At 35.6% G+C, this 14,311-nt stretch overlaps 1 protein-coding gene across 9 annotated transcripts in view; it reads right to left on the bottom strand.

Moving 5' to 3' along the window:
* Positions 1–14,311, bottom strand: part of PTPN13 (protein tyrosine phosphatase non-receptor type 13) — a 231,074-nt gene that overhangs the window by 59,952 nt on the left and 156,811 nt on the right. For 8 of the 9 annotated variants that reach the window (XM_074228614.1, XM_074228608.1, XM_074228610.1 and 5 more), the window contains 3 exons: positions 3,134–3,223; positions 2,715–2,822; positions 2,400–2,529 (listed from right to left, as the gene is read on the bottom strand). In XM_074228614.1, the coding sequence (XP_074084715.1) occupies positions 2,400–2,529; positions 2,715–2,822; positions 3,134–3,223 (328 nt within the window). The remainder of the gene's footprint in view (positions 1–2,399; positions 2,530–2,714; positions 2,823–3,133; positions 3,224–14,311) is intronic. The other variant, XM_074228611.1, reaches the window with a different exon arrangement.

Below are 14,311 nucleotides of genomic sequence, written 5' to 3'. Positions count from 1 at the left end.
TTGCACAATTTTATTTCTTTGTTACAAAGGACAGTTCAATTAAGGATGAGGCATTATTGGGAAGTCATTAAAATAAAAAAATATACAAAATAATTGAAGAGAATTAAAAATAACTCCCAGATTTTTGGTTGAAATACCAGTACTTCTATTCCACTAAGTAATTCTATTCCACTAAGTAATCAATATGTGTATATATATGTATTTAAGTATGTTTTTTGATGTCTTGTTTTGCACTGACATCAAAGAATAGTGAATATGGTTGCTGTTCTCAAAGAATATACAATCTAGTTTCAGAATCCAGTGTTAATTGATTGGAATGGGAGAAAAGGTCTTAGTACAATCATTTTACAAAAACTCTCCTCCTATAGAGGATGCCATTGGAACTCGCAAAAAGGGACCCAGACTACAGACCCCTAACTAAAGGATCTTCATGGAATTATGTTTTCCTTTGGGTAACTCCAATACATAGGAAAAAAAAATTTAAAAACATAATACAAAATAAATAGCAATATAATATTTAAATTTTATATTTGCATAGAGAATACTTCATTTCTCATAAAAATGCTGTGACCTGGGTAGTAAAACATTTTTTTTGATGGGGCAATGGGGTTCAGTGATTTGCCCAAGGTCATACAGTTAGTAAGTATCAAGTATCTGAGGTCACATTTGAACTCTGGTCCTCCATCAATTCAACAAACTCCAGTTTCCCAGATATTGGGTCAAAGAGCATGCATATTCTAAGAAATTTTGGGCACACTTTCTTGAATGGAGAGACCAAAACACAGTTCAACTGCCCAATTAGTGCTTGTCTTCTCATAGACCTTTCAACAATTGCCATTTTATTTTCCTTGTCATTCATCTCAACTTGATGTATGTAAAGAGGAATGTCAGAGTTCTTTTCATTATTATTATTATCATCTTTTCTTCTTATTATTAGTGGCTTAATTTTTTCATATGGTTGTGATAGCTTGAATTTTTCTCTGTGATAACTGTCAGTTCATACCATCTATGTATGAGAGAATGATTATTCTTATGTAGTTAAACTAGTTTCTTATCTATCTTTAATATCAGACCTTTATGAGAGAAACTTACCATAAAACTTTTCCCACTTGTTTTCCCTTCAAATTTTAGTCCCTGATTTTATATGGGTAGAGATCTCTCAATTTTATGTAATCAACATGATTTACTGCATCTCCTGACTCCTTCCCCCTTATTTAGTCAAGAGTTTTGTATCTATCTTTTTTTTTTTGCAAGGCAAACGGAGTTAAGTGGCTTGCCTAAGGCCACACAGCTAGGTAATTATTAAGTGTCTGAGACTGGATTTGAACCCACGTAATCCTGACTCCAGGGCTGGTGCTTTATCCACTGCACCTAGCCTCCCTGTTTTGTATCCATCTTCTATCCTCTTAGAGCTTATTGTGACCTATGATAAAAATGTTGGTCAACACCTAATTTCTGCCAGATTGTTGTCTTTATTCCTGAAGCTGGTTTTTACAGATCCCTTTGGGTTTATCAAAATCAACACTTATTTTTGCTTGTTTCTGTGTGTTTAATCTGTTCAAAGATGAACTTTTATATTTTTAACTAAAGCAAAATGATTTCATTAATTACTGATTTTTAGTATAGTTTCATATCTTTCTTCCCAATTTTATTTAAAAATTATTTTCTATTATACACTTGATGTTTTCTTCTTCTGGATGAAAAGTTACTTGTAAAAGTAACTCTCAGTCAATCAACATGTTTCTGTGTATCAGTCAATGAGTTAAAAGCAAAGTATACAAAGAAAGACAAAAATATCTCCTGTCCTCTTTTTGGAGAGAGAGAGAGAGAGAGAGAGAGAGAGAGAGAGAGAGAGAGAGAATAGATGGAAGATAATTTCACTAATAGTGGGAGAAACCAGGCAAAGCCACCTGAAGGGTAGTAATTTTGGGTAATATTGTCTTTTTTATGATTTTTATCATGGCATTATCATGAACTATATACATATATATATATATATATATATATATATATATATATATATATATTTATATATATATATTTATATCTCCAAATAATGCAGGTTGATATTTATTTTTGTAAACAGTTTTTTGTGGTTGTATCCATATGGTACTTGGTAAGAGGTATTTTATCCATTCTTTAGTTATTTCAAATGGAATTTGCTTTTCCTCATGGATTTTGTTGGCAATATACAGAAAAGCTTAGAATTTATGTGTTGGTTATCTATATCCTGATAGATTATTTGTTTGGATTACATTTTTAATTGAATCCCTAGGATTCTATAAGCAGAACATCATTTCATCCGCAAAACTCTTAAATTTATGATACTGAATTAATGCACTGAAACTTGTAAATTTAATGAAACAACATGCAACTAATAGTAATTCATTAAATTCCCTTTGGAAAGCTTCTCTTTTGGCTTGGAAACCACAAGTGTCACATCCTCAGGAGCATTCTGCAGAATTTCTAATGCTGCATTGTAACCCACACCTTCTAGACTCAGGCTATTCACAGATATTAGACGATCTCCTGCATAAAAAAAATGTTTAGGAACAAGGTATTTGATTCACCAATTTCACTGCTGCCCCTCAGAGACAGAGTTTTAATAAAATTTCTGTTGTCCAATATAGACACCAAAGACAATTACCCTAAAAATGTACAATGATGTCAAGGGTTATATTTTTCATCAAGGTAAAATCATCACTAAAAAATACCTGGTTTTAGGGAGCCATCCACATCAGCAGGTCCCCCAGGAGTTACTGAACTGATAAAAACACCCAGATCCAGTCTTCCTGTCTTTTCTCCACCAACAATTTGAAATCCTAAGGGGAAAAAAACCAACATTGACAAAGAATCCTTTCAGTATTGCTATTGCTTCTAATGACTAATGTTTAGCTACTTGAAACTCAGAATTCTGGTCATATGCAGTTTCAAATATGAATGGCTCCTAAGTATGTTTTTAGAGACTATCCCTGACAGGTAGAAAATTTCAAATGGAAATATCTTCTGTGTTGACTTTGGTATTCATGACATTTTCTGCAGAAAGTTACATTTTGCCAAAGATAACTTGGGGCTTCAATGCCTTTGGGATTAATTATGGAATTCTCGTCAACTTTTACCTACGGTGACTTACCTAAGTCATATTTGTTGTCCCTTTTCAGATTCACCAAGGTGATTTCCCTTTCTGGTGAAGACACAAGGCTCCATCTTTTTTGTAGAACATCTATTGGAAAGTCACATTTGAAAAATAAAATATACAAAATGAAGGTAGGTAGTAGCAAGGCTGCATTTGTAAATTTTTTCAAATTTAAATTTTAAAATGATTTGAGGCTAGATCAATCATTTAATTAGTTAAAAAGGGCTCTTTTCAAAGTACATTATTGGTTCTGATTAGCTCTCCATGCAATTTGCTGTACAATTCTACAATTTTTGCAGTATATATGTATACATATATTATATATATGATACATATGTACGCACCATATAACATACATATGTGTGTATATATATGAGCATATATGTACACACACCATACACCTACATAGCTGAAGCTTTTACCTGTAATTTAAAAACCATAATTGTTATTTCTAAAGACATTCTTTTTTTTTTTTAGATTTTTCAAGGCAATGGGGTTAAGTAGCTTACCCAAGGCCACACGGCTAAGTAATTATTAAGTGTCTGAGGCCTGACTTGAACTCAGGTACTTGACAAGGCCAGTGCTCTATCCACTGTACCAACTAACTGCCCCAAACATTTTTTTTATTTTAGTTTTACAAGGCAATGGGGTTAAGTGGCTTGCCTAAGGCCACACAGCTAGGTAATTATGAAGTGTCTGAAGCCCGATTTGAACTCAGCTACTCCTGACTCCAGGGCAGGTACTCTATCCACTACACCACCTAGCTGCCCCTAAAGACATTCTAAAGGGTAAAGGAAGTAAAAAGCTCCTCTGTGAAAAGGGATGGATTAGATGATTTTTGAGGCACCTTTCAGCTATAAGTAAGGCAATGATCCTAAATTTACTTTTATTGATTGTTCCTTTTCATTTATATTAAGTCATGGTGGAGATTATTTTCTTGATTCTACTTATTTTATTTTGTATCAGTTCACATGAGTTTTCCAATGTTTTTCTAAACTTTTCATACTCATTACTTCTTACTGTGCAATTATTATTCCAGAAAGATCATATATCTTGTTTAGCTATTCCCAAACTGACAGGCATTTATTTTGTCTCCAGTTCTTGTTACTATCAAAAAATGTTGTTACAAGTTTTTATGGTTTATGAGAATGGAATTTTTTTTTTATTCTTAACCTCTAGCAATGGGATACTTGGGTCAAGTATTTTGGACATTTTTAGTCACTTTCTTAGCATTATTCCAAATTAGAAAGTGACAATTTATATTTGTCAATTGATTTATGTTTTTTTCAATATACTTATTATACACATATCACTTTACTATAGGAAGACAGGAAAATTATTACTCCCAGTTTTACAGATTCAGTACAGAGAAGATAAGCAATACTCAGGGTTACAGAGCTACTTAGTATCAGAATCGAGATGAGGATTTAAATTTACTAGTTTTCTACCTAAAGTTCTTTTTTTAAAAAAATGTACATCAAATATATTTTTTCAATTAAAGATAGCTTTCAGCATAATGTTCTTTCAACTAATTATGACATATGATAGACTAAATACTACACAGAAAAGTAAACCCAGGAATGTGTTTATTTATAAAGTATCTTTAACAAATTTCCCTATTTGGAAATATAAACATGTATTTTTAATTGTTACTTCGATCCTTGCTAGGTATTGTCCTACATCTCTTCTGTCCTTTATACCAAAAAGCTGCCCATAATAGGTGCCTTTCCTTTCTCTCCTCAGCTCCTGAAGCCTATTATCCAACTTTATTATTCCACCAAAACTGCTATTTCCAAAGTTACCAATGATTTAATTGTCAAATCCAAAGGCCTTTTCCCAAATCTTCCTTCTCTTCAACATCTATAAAGCCTTTTATTCTGTTGATAGTCTTCTCCTCCATTTCTCTCCACTCTTCTAACTAGTTTTGAGATACTACTTTCACTTGATTGTCCTTCAACCTTTATGACAACTCCTCAGTCTCTTTTGCTCCCATATTTAGATCACACCTTCCAATCTTAACTATCACTTAGGTTTCTCTCCTGAGTCTTCTTTCCTCTCTTTTATACTACTCTTATTTGTTGATTTTTCACTAGTTCTTGTAGAATTATTTGCCTGATACCTCTATGCCAATGACACTTGAATCTACTTATCCTGCCCTAACCTCTCTGCTGAATTCCAATCTTGTATCTCCAACTGCTTTTCAAATATCTTGGATTCCAGTGGACATCTTAAACTCAACATACTCAAAACTGAACTTGTTATCTTCCCCTAAATCTCTACCATCTCCTTTATTATTGTAAAAGGTAATATCATCCTCCCAGTTCCGAAGGCTCACAACCTAGGAGTCAACCTGGCTTCTTCATCATCACTTATCTCTCTATCTCTTACTTCCCATATCCAATGTGTTGCCAGGTCATATCGATTTCATCTTTGCAACTTCTCTTTGATAAGCCCCCTTCTCTTTTCTGATACTGCCACTACTCTAGTATAAGCCTTTAACACCTCATGCTTGGACTACCACAATAGCCAACTGGTGAGTCTGTTTGCCTTTAGTCTCTCCTTCCTCCATTCTCCATTTATCCATCAAAATGATTTTCTTTAAGAGCAGTTTCAACCACATCACCCTCCATACTCAGTAAAATCTAGTATCTGTTCATTGCCTCCAGGATCAAATAGAAAATTTTATGTTTGGCCTTCAAAGACTTTCCTAACCTAGTCTCCTTTTAATTTTCAAGTCTTCTTACATTTTATTCACCCATACGATCCATTGATATTGGCCTCTTGGTAGTTTTATGAACAAGACACTCATCTCTTGGCTGTGGGCATTTTCTCTTGTTGTCCCATTCCTAAAATGTTTTCCCTACCCCATTCTGATTACTGACCTTATTTGCTTCCATCAGGGAGCCTTTCCCAACACCTCTTAATTCCAGTACCTTTCCTTTCTTAATCATTTTCCTATTTATCCTATTTCTATTTTTGTGTTTATTTATTTGTTTGTTTATTTATTTATTTGCTTGTCTTCTCTCTTAGATTATAAGCTCCTTGAGGCCAATGACAGCCTTTGCATCTTTTTGTATCCTTGGCACTTAGTCCAGCGTCTGATGATTTTTAATTTTATAAAAACTTTTGAACTGAAATAATGGTAAACAAAAGTCTGTTACAGGTTATTCCCTAGTGAAGAACAAAGATTGTGCTTTTGATACTAGCAATAACTTATTTATGATCAGCAGCTATAAAGAATATAATGTTTTTGTGATGCTAATGAATGCATATCTTAATAAGATACACTTTATTACTCTCCATGGGTTTTAAATTTCTAGTACCCTGAATAATTCTAAAAAAAGGCAAATAATCACCTTTTGTTGCATAATTTCTCCCTTTTCCTTTGACATTTATTTAAAAAGGAGGGATAGGTAAGGGTAATGTGAACCTCTAGGATAATTTAGATAATTTAGAGAAAAATAATTCAGATAGTTTAGAGGAAAAAAGGTATTTTGTAATAGAGATAATAGTTGAAATCATCCATGAGTATGGTACCAAAGGAGGCTGTGCTATTAATTTTTTTTAAAAAAAAATTACTGGATGTTGTAGTAAAATGATTTGAGTTAGAATTCCAACTCTGAAAAGGCTTAAACAGTAAAGGAATGATATGGACTGAGAACAAAGAACAACATTCACAAGAAATAATGGGATGATTCATCTGTAAACTACAATGATTACACTAGATTTTCCATCTCTAAATCTGAGCCTATAATCTTGTGTAAGACCAAATGGTAGGGACTAAAAGATGATCTTATGAGGCATTTGAATTAAGTCTTAGAGAATTTTGATAAATGAAGATAAGGAGGACAGCAGCAGCAGATAAAGTCACAGCACATTTAGGTGGGTTGGTGGGAGTTGGGAAGACTTGAGTTTGAGACCATTCTTGGATGCTCACTAGTTAATTAACATGTAATTCACAGGGTCTTTGTGACGATCAAACGAAACAACACATATAAATACTCTGATAACCTTAAAACACCATAGAAATTATTTTATGGAAATGATTTAGCTAGATCAGAGAACTTGTTCAGGGGAATGGTAGTTAATGCTGGAATATGTTAAAGTATTATTTGTCTTTTGTGCAATAAACACCAACTAGTGGTAGTGGGACTTGTTTTTGCTCTCCATTTTCGAAGAAGAGCACAAAATTAGGGAAGTGATGCCATGACAAATACGTGAACTGGATTTGAGTGAGGGGGTACTGTTCTAAGTCACCTGCCTCACAGTGGCCAGATATGAATCAGGATGACTGGAGACAGCCCTGGATATGAGGTAATTAGGGTTAAGTGACTTGCCTAGAGTCATAAAGCTAGTGTCAAGTGTCTGTGGTCAGATTTGAACTCAGGTTCTCCTGACCCCAGGATCAATGTTCTATCCACTGCAACACCTAGCTGCCCTTAATAGAACCATATCCACTGATGCAGCACCTCTTCTGGTTTGGGTTCTAAAATAATGCTCAATCATTAGCAGAAAAGGATTAGTAAAATCACTGAGCTATTTACAAAGCCATTGATGTTGAGTCTGAAGGAACCTCAAGCTGCCACCTATTCTAATTTGGATGGAATGTTCCCTCTAATGTATAATACAACCCCACCTGTGGTCATCCAGCCTCTCCCACCTTCCTGCCTCCATAGACCATCCCCTTCCTCCACCCCCCCTCCACAAGCATGGCATCTTCACCTCTGTCTCTTGGAATCCCTACCTTCCTTCAAGGCTATTTGATTCCCTCTAATTTTTGGAGTGTAAGTTGCCATTCCCTAACTTAATAAAAGGGACAATTTCAACAGTATTTCTGTATCCCCCTTTGCCTAGGAAAGAGCTTGTTGCTTAGTTAATGAACAGAACTGAAAGGTAGGTTGAGGTAAGACGAATTACTTTCAATTGCTCCTCTTCTAGTAATGACTTAAAAAAACCAAAAATGGAGTCCTAAAATGTAGAAATAAACAAACAAAAAAAGAAAATGCCAAAATATAGAAACATGTGCAAAGGTGAGAAAGGAGATAAACTATCTGGTACATTAAAAAACTTTTTTTTTAATTTTGCAAGGTCCTAGCTTCCCCTATTCGGCATATTATTAAACGATCAAGTTCTACACATAGTCCTCCAATGTGGAATAGTTTACCATAGGTGACTGGGGGAATGGAAACTGAAGGAGGCAAGTAGAAAAATCCAGTAATTAAATAATCTTTCTCTCCACAAGCTCAGGATTCATTTGGATCAAGAACTTTCTCATTGGGTCAGCAAATACTCCCTGAGGGAGATGAGTCATTTATAGTTTATTATATATCATCTAAATTAGATCAACACTTAGCAGAGGTCTGCTAAATGAGTTCTGAGTGTAAAAATGGAAAAAAATTAAGAAGAAAAATTGGGGCAGCTAGGTGGCACAGTGGATAGAGCACCGGCCCTAGAGTCAGGAGTACGTGAGTTCAAATCCAGCCTCAGACACTTAATAATTACCTAGCTGTGTGGCCTTGGGCAAGCCATTTAACCCCATTGCCTTGCAAAAGCCTAAAAAAAAAGAGAGAGAGAGAGAGATGGAGGAAAAGAAGATATTTATCATTATAGGTCGCTCTGGTTTACCCTTATATGAATTTTCTCCCTTAGGCTCCCCCTTCCCCCAGTTCTTTGCCTTTATCTTGACTATGTAATATATCCAAATAGATTCCAAATAGCTTTCAAGGCTGAAGAAGAATCTTCTTATAGTTCCCACATTTTACCATTTGGTAGTATAGTACATAGATAGAGCATTGAGATCAGGAATCAGGAAAACCTGAGTTCAAGTCTAAACTCAGAGACCACATGAACTTGGGCAAATCACTTTGATTTCTGTTTGCCTCAGTTTCCTATCTCAAAGAGTGACACATAGAAAGCACTATATAAATGCTTATTGTCTTTCCTTGTTATTCCCTAGCACAGAACTTTGCCTAGAATAATAGCAATATGTGTATTTAAGGTTTGTGATTAGTTTAGATACCTTATCTCATTTGATCATCCCATTCAGTATTCTCATTCCTATTTTTAAAAAAAAATTATTTATTTAAGACAATGGGGTTAAGTGACTTGGCCAAGGTCAATTATTATGTGTCTGAGGCTGGATTTGAACTCAGGTTCTCCTGACTCCAGGGGTCGGTGCTCTATCCACTGTGCCACCTGGCTGCCCTCATTCCTATTTTGCTGATGAAAATATCAAGGTTAAAACAGGTTAACTCTTTGTGTCATCTAACTCTTAAGAATTTAGTTCTTTTCCACTCTTTTGTTCACTAAAGAGAGGACTGTTAAGAGAAAAAAAAAATAAATTGAAAAGAGGACCATTAACTAAGAAGATGATATCTAAGAATGGGAATTGGATTTTTTTTAGGCAACTTAAAATGTGAGGGAGTTCAGTTCCTGGTCAAAGAGAAGAAAAACCTAAGAAAGGCTGTGTAATTGCCAGTTATCTTGCAAATTTAATCAAAAGGGCTTTAAATTTAAAAGGTTTTGGGAGAAAGAAGATGCTGACAGTGCCCCAAGTTAAATACTTTAGGGAATAGCCATAAATAAGAAAAAACAGTAGCTGAGACATCCAAAATTCATAAGAAATCCTCTAAGAAAAGATATATACATATATATCTACGTTCAAAAGCTGAGGTAACAACCAAGAGCTTGAGTTTTAACATAATGAAATAAGTCTAATCTCACAGTTATAAGTAAGATTTGGTGAGCTAATGTTCATGGGAGCACTGTGGCTCTGGATGGGCATACCTTATTCAAAAGTAATAAGTTAGGTAAAAGGGAGTAGGTGGCATTATATCTTACACCCTCATTTGGGCAATCCAGGAACTAAAAGGAGCAAGCATGACAATATTTGAGTGCAGATCCAAGGATAGAGAAAAGAAATGATTTTGTCTGAGACCACTTGGTCAGAAAGAGGTAATAGATGAAGCATTTGAGGAATAGATCCCACACTTGGCAAAGGGGCATGATATAAAAGTGATGGGAAGTGGGGGGGGGGGTGGGATCAAAGCCATGGAAATGTTTTCTCCATTTAAAGCAGAACACCTTCTTGATTTGCTTTGGGGGTAATTTCATCTGAAACAATAAAGAGACTAGGGGTTAACTAGAGATCAGTGTTAGGTATTTTCCCACCTGGGGTCTTAGAGCAATTGGCTAGGTGGCACAGTGGATGGAACACTGACCTTAGTGTCAGGAGGACAGGAGTGGGAATCCAACCTCAGACACTTGCCACTTACTAGCCGTGTGACCTTGGACCAGTCACTTAACCCTGTTTGCCTCACATCCAGGACCAGCTCCAGTCATCCTGATTCCCATCTGACCACTGGACTCAGATGGCTCTGGATGAGAAAGTGAGGTTGGTGACTGAGCACAGGCCCCCCCACTCAAATCCAATTCATGGTCATGCCATCACCTCCTTGATGTTCTGGTCTTCAAGAATTAAGGAAAAACACTACTGAACTCAGAACTTCTAATCTAAAATAAACTCCCGACAGCAGGAAATGAATGAACCTTACAGGATATTTAAGCCAGAATCAGGCTTAAAATGAGCTCTCTCTCCCTTCCCTTTATTCTTTTTGAAATAGGGCATGGAAGACAGTACAAAAGAATGTAATTGGGAGCTGGATTGCTCTCTGAAGAAGAGAAGCCAGTTTGACTCAATGATGAAGTGTGGGAGGCAGTGACATCTTAACAAGACCAGAGAAATAGTTTGGGTCAGGTTATATGGGTCTTTAAAAGCCAAACAGAGGAGTTTATATTTTATTGTAAAGGCAATAGGAATCTCCTAGAGTTAGTTGAATAAAGGATGCACTTAAGAAAAGCTATTTTGGCTGTAGTAAGATGGACTAGGGTTTTGAGAGACTTGAGGCAGGGAGAACAATTAGGAAGCTGTTGGAATAATCCAAATGAAGGGTGATTGGATGCTCAACTAAGGTGGTAGCTATGTGAGTGGAGAGATTGGGCTAGATATGACAGAGGTTGTGAAGACCCATATCCAATATTTGGCAATCAATGGATATTTGAGTTGAGAGAGAGTAAGGAATACAGGGTAGTGCTGAAATTATGAATCTGGAAGGATTTTGGCTCCTTGATAAAAATCTAGAAGCTTGGAAGACCTGATGGTTTCAGGGGAAAAGATGAGTTCAGGTTTAGTCATACTGACATTATTTCTTTTTTTTTTTAAGGTTTTTGCAAGGCAAACAGGGTTAAGTGGCTTGCCCAAAGCCACACAGCTAGGTAATTATTAAGTGTCTGAGGTTGGATTTGAACTCAGGTCCTCCTGACTTCAGAGCCAGTGCTCTATCCACTGCGCCACCTAACCACCCCCATACTGACTTTTAAGATATCTCTATGAAATCAAGTATGAAATATTCAATAGGCAATGGCTGAAATGGGATTAAAACTCAGGGGTGAGACTGGGGTTGAATATAAAGATGTGTGAGTCCTCTGTATAGAAAGGAATTAAATCCAAGAGAGCTAATCAGATTATCAAAAAGGGGAGAAAATAGGGAGAAGTGGATCTAGGAAAGAACTTTGAAGGACATCCACAGTTTGGAAGGTTGATGTGGAAGATAACCAAGAAGAAGCAGTCAGGTAGGAATCATATCAGGAAAAACCCTAAGAGGAGAGAATATACAGGAAGAGAGGGTAGTCAGCAGGTCAAATTCAGCACACTGGATGGAGAGGAACAGGACTGAAAAGAGACTATCAGAACTGACATTTAGGAGATCATTGGTAACTTTGGAGAAAGTGGGATGAGGTTGGTAGCCAGAGTACAGTGAGACGAGTCAAAAACTAAAGCAACCAAAAAAAGCAGTCAAATTAAGAGGATCATAAGTTTAGAAGGAAGATGGTGAAAGTCCCACTATATGCTTCCCTGGTAAGACCTCATCTAGTGTATCAAATTCAACACTGAGCATGTTGGATTAAAAAGGACACTAATTCAGCTGGGGAGTATCCAGAAACGGGGAAGCAGGATGGTAAAAGACCCTGCATGCCCGCCAGAATAGGATTAGAGGAAGGAATTAGGCAAGAATAATATAGAAAAAACATGGTGGTGGGAAGGGGCATAATAGAATAATTGTTTGGACCCAGAGGACATACCCAGGAGCAATGGAAGAAATGCTCAATTAAACCACATTAACCTGGATGTCTTTATGAGAGCTGTCTCCAAATGAAGTGAGCTGGACTGTCCCATCTCTTGAGGATCCCTTTTGTGTATGGATTGGAACAGTTGGCTGCTCAGGTCTCTTCCAACTCCCTTTCTATTAAAAAAAATTCTAGCTGAAAGAACTAAAGGTAGACTACTGCCTGAGGAGGTATGGAGATTCCTCCTCCTTCTTGGAGACCACGAAGGTTCCAGTATCCTTTGGGGATGTTACAGAAGGCTTGGGTTCACTGAAGGAATAGATTGGACTAGGTGGATCTTCAAATCCTGGTACATTTTGAGATCCTGTAATCCTCTCTGACTTCAAGACCAGTCAGTTAGCCAATGTGTACCCTAGTAGGTTCCAAATTATGAGCACTGATTGAGGGGATGAAAAGGATGGGATTAGAAGAATTATGAGAAAATAGAAAAATGCAATAGTTAATTTTGGTATGTGTCAATAACATTAAGGGGCAGCTAGATGGCTCAGTAGATAGAGCACTGCCCCTGGAGTCAGGAGGACCTGAATTCAAATCTGATCTCAGACATTTAATAATTGCCTAGCTGTGTAACCTTGGGCATGTCACTAACCCCACTGCCTGAAATAATAAAAAAAGATTTTTAAATAACATCAAAAGTTTATTGATAATAGACTACCTAAATAGTCTTAAGATATAGAAAAATTAATTATTAATATTTTAATGTTGCATGAAAAAGAGTAATTTAATGTGAAATATGAGGAGGGCATATTAAATACCTACAATGTCCTTTTTTATTTGAAAATACATGTTATGATTAAGACAAATTTGATGGCCAAATATTTATAGTACATTTTAAATAATAAATAAAAAATGAAGAATTCTGGCTTGGAAAAAGTAATTTCAGTAAAACTTTGAAATCATTCTACTTAAAGTATTTTATTTTTTTACCTCATATATATTATATACAATGCCAAGGCTGTCCAAAATGTGGCTGCATGCAGCCTGCAAGGCAATTTTATGTGGCCACCTGAGGGTTTATTAAATGCTTTAGTAAACAAAACCAAGCTATCACAGAGTTCTCACTAAAATGGCAAATCAAAATGTATTGTCTGTTGTTGGTAGGATAGTCCTTTACTATGCTATATACTTTTTTCCTGTCATGGACTTATTTGGGACTCTGGTGAAGACTATGGCTCTTTCTCAGTGTTGCTTTAAAATAAAATTCAAAGGATTATAAAGAAGCCATGTTGCAATAGTTATCAAAATATATTTTTTTAAAAACTGAGTTCATACACCTCAGATGACCAACTCTTACTACAAAGTGCTCATATTCAACACTTAAAATATTCTTTATTTTCACAAAACATCTTCTTTATTAAATTGATTTCAAACAAAGTGTCATTAATTATACCAATGAAAGAATTATATACTCATTGACCTAAAGATTGAAGGAATTTGTAGAATATCTAGTCCAGGCTGCCCATTTTACAGATCAGGAAACTGAGGCCCAGGTGATATGCATAAGGTCTCACAGACAATAAGCTTCATAAGTGGAATCAGAACCTAGATTTCTGATTCTAGAGGCAGTGTGCTTTCCATTATAGCATAATTGGAGGACATCTTTAGAAAACTAATTTAAAAAATTAATACTTAACAAAACTCAATAAGATGTTAATGTAAACAACTTTATAGGACTCAGTTGGATAGAAGGACTTACTAGATGGGAAAATCATGACTGCCACTATTAGCAGCTTTTAAACATTTTTGCATTTTATTCAGCCCTCTAGCATAGGCTTCTGCATATAATTGATACTTTAATATGCTTTTTGAATTGAATTTCCTAAGTGTGGTGATTAAATAAAAGAGACTGGCTTTAATTGTATTAATAATGATATTGGGAAGTGACTTTGGTCAAGGAGATAATATGCACGTCTGGTTGTGTATTTTTAAATATATATATACTCCAAAAATAATATTCAACCATTAGTTGAAGATAATGGCCGATAGATT

The sequence above is a fragment of the Macrotis lagotis genome, chromosome 3 (assembly GCF_037893015.1).
Source record: "Macrotis lagotis isolate mMagLag1 chromosome 3, bilby.v1.9.chrom.fasta, whole genome shotgun sequence".
Taxonomy (NCBI): Eukaryota; Metazoa; Chordata; class Mammalia; order Peramelemorphia; family Peramelidae; genus Macrotis; species Macrotis lagotis.
The sequence above is the reverse complement of the archived record's forward strand: the minus strand, read 5'-3'. Positions and strand labels throughout refer to the sequence as shown.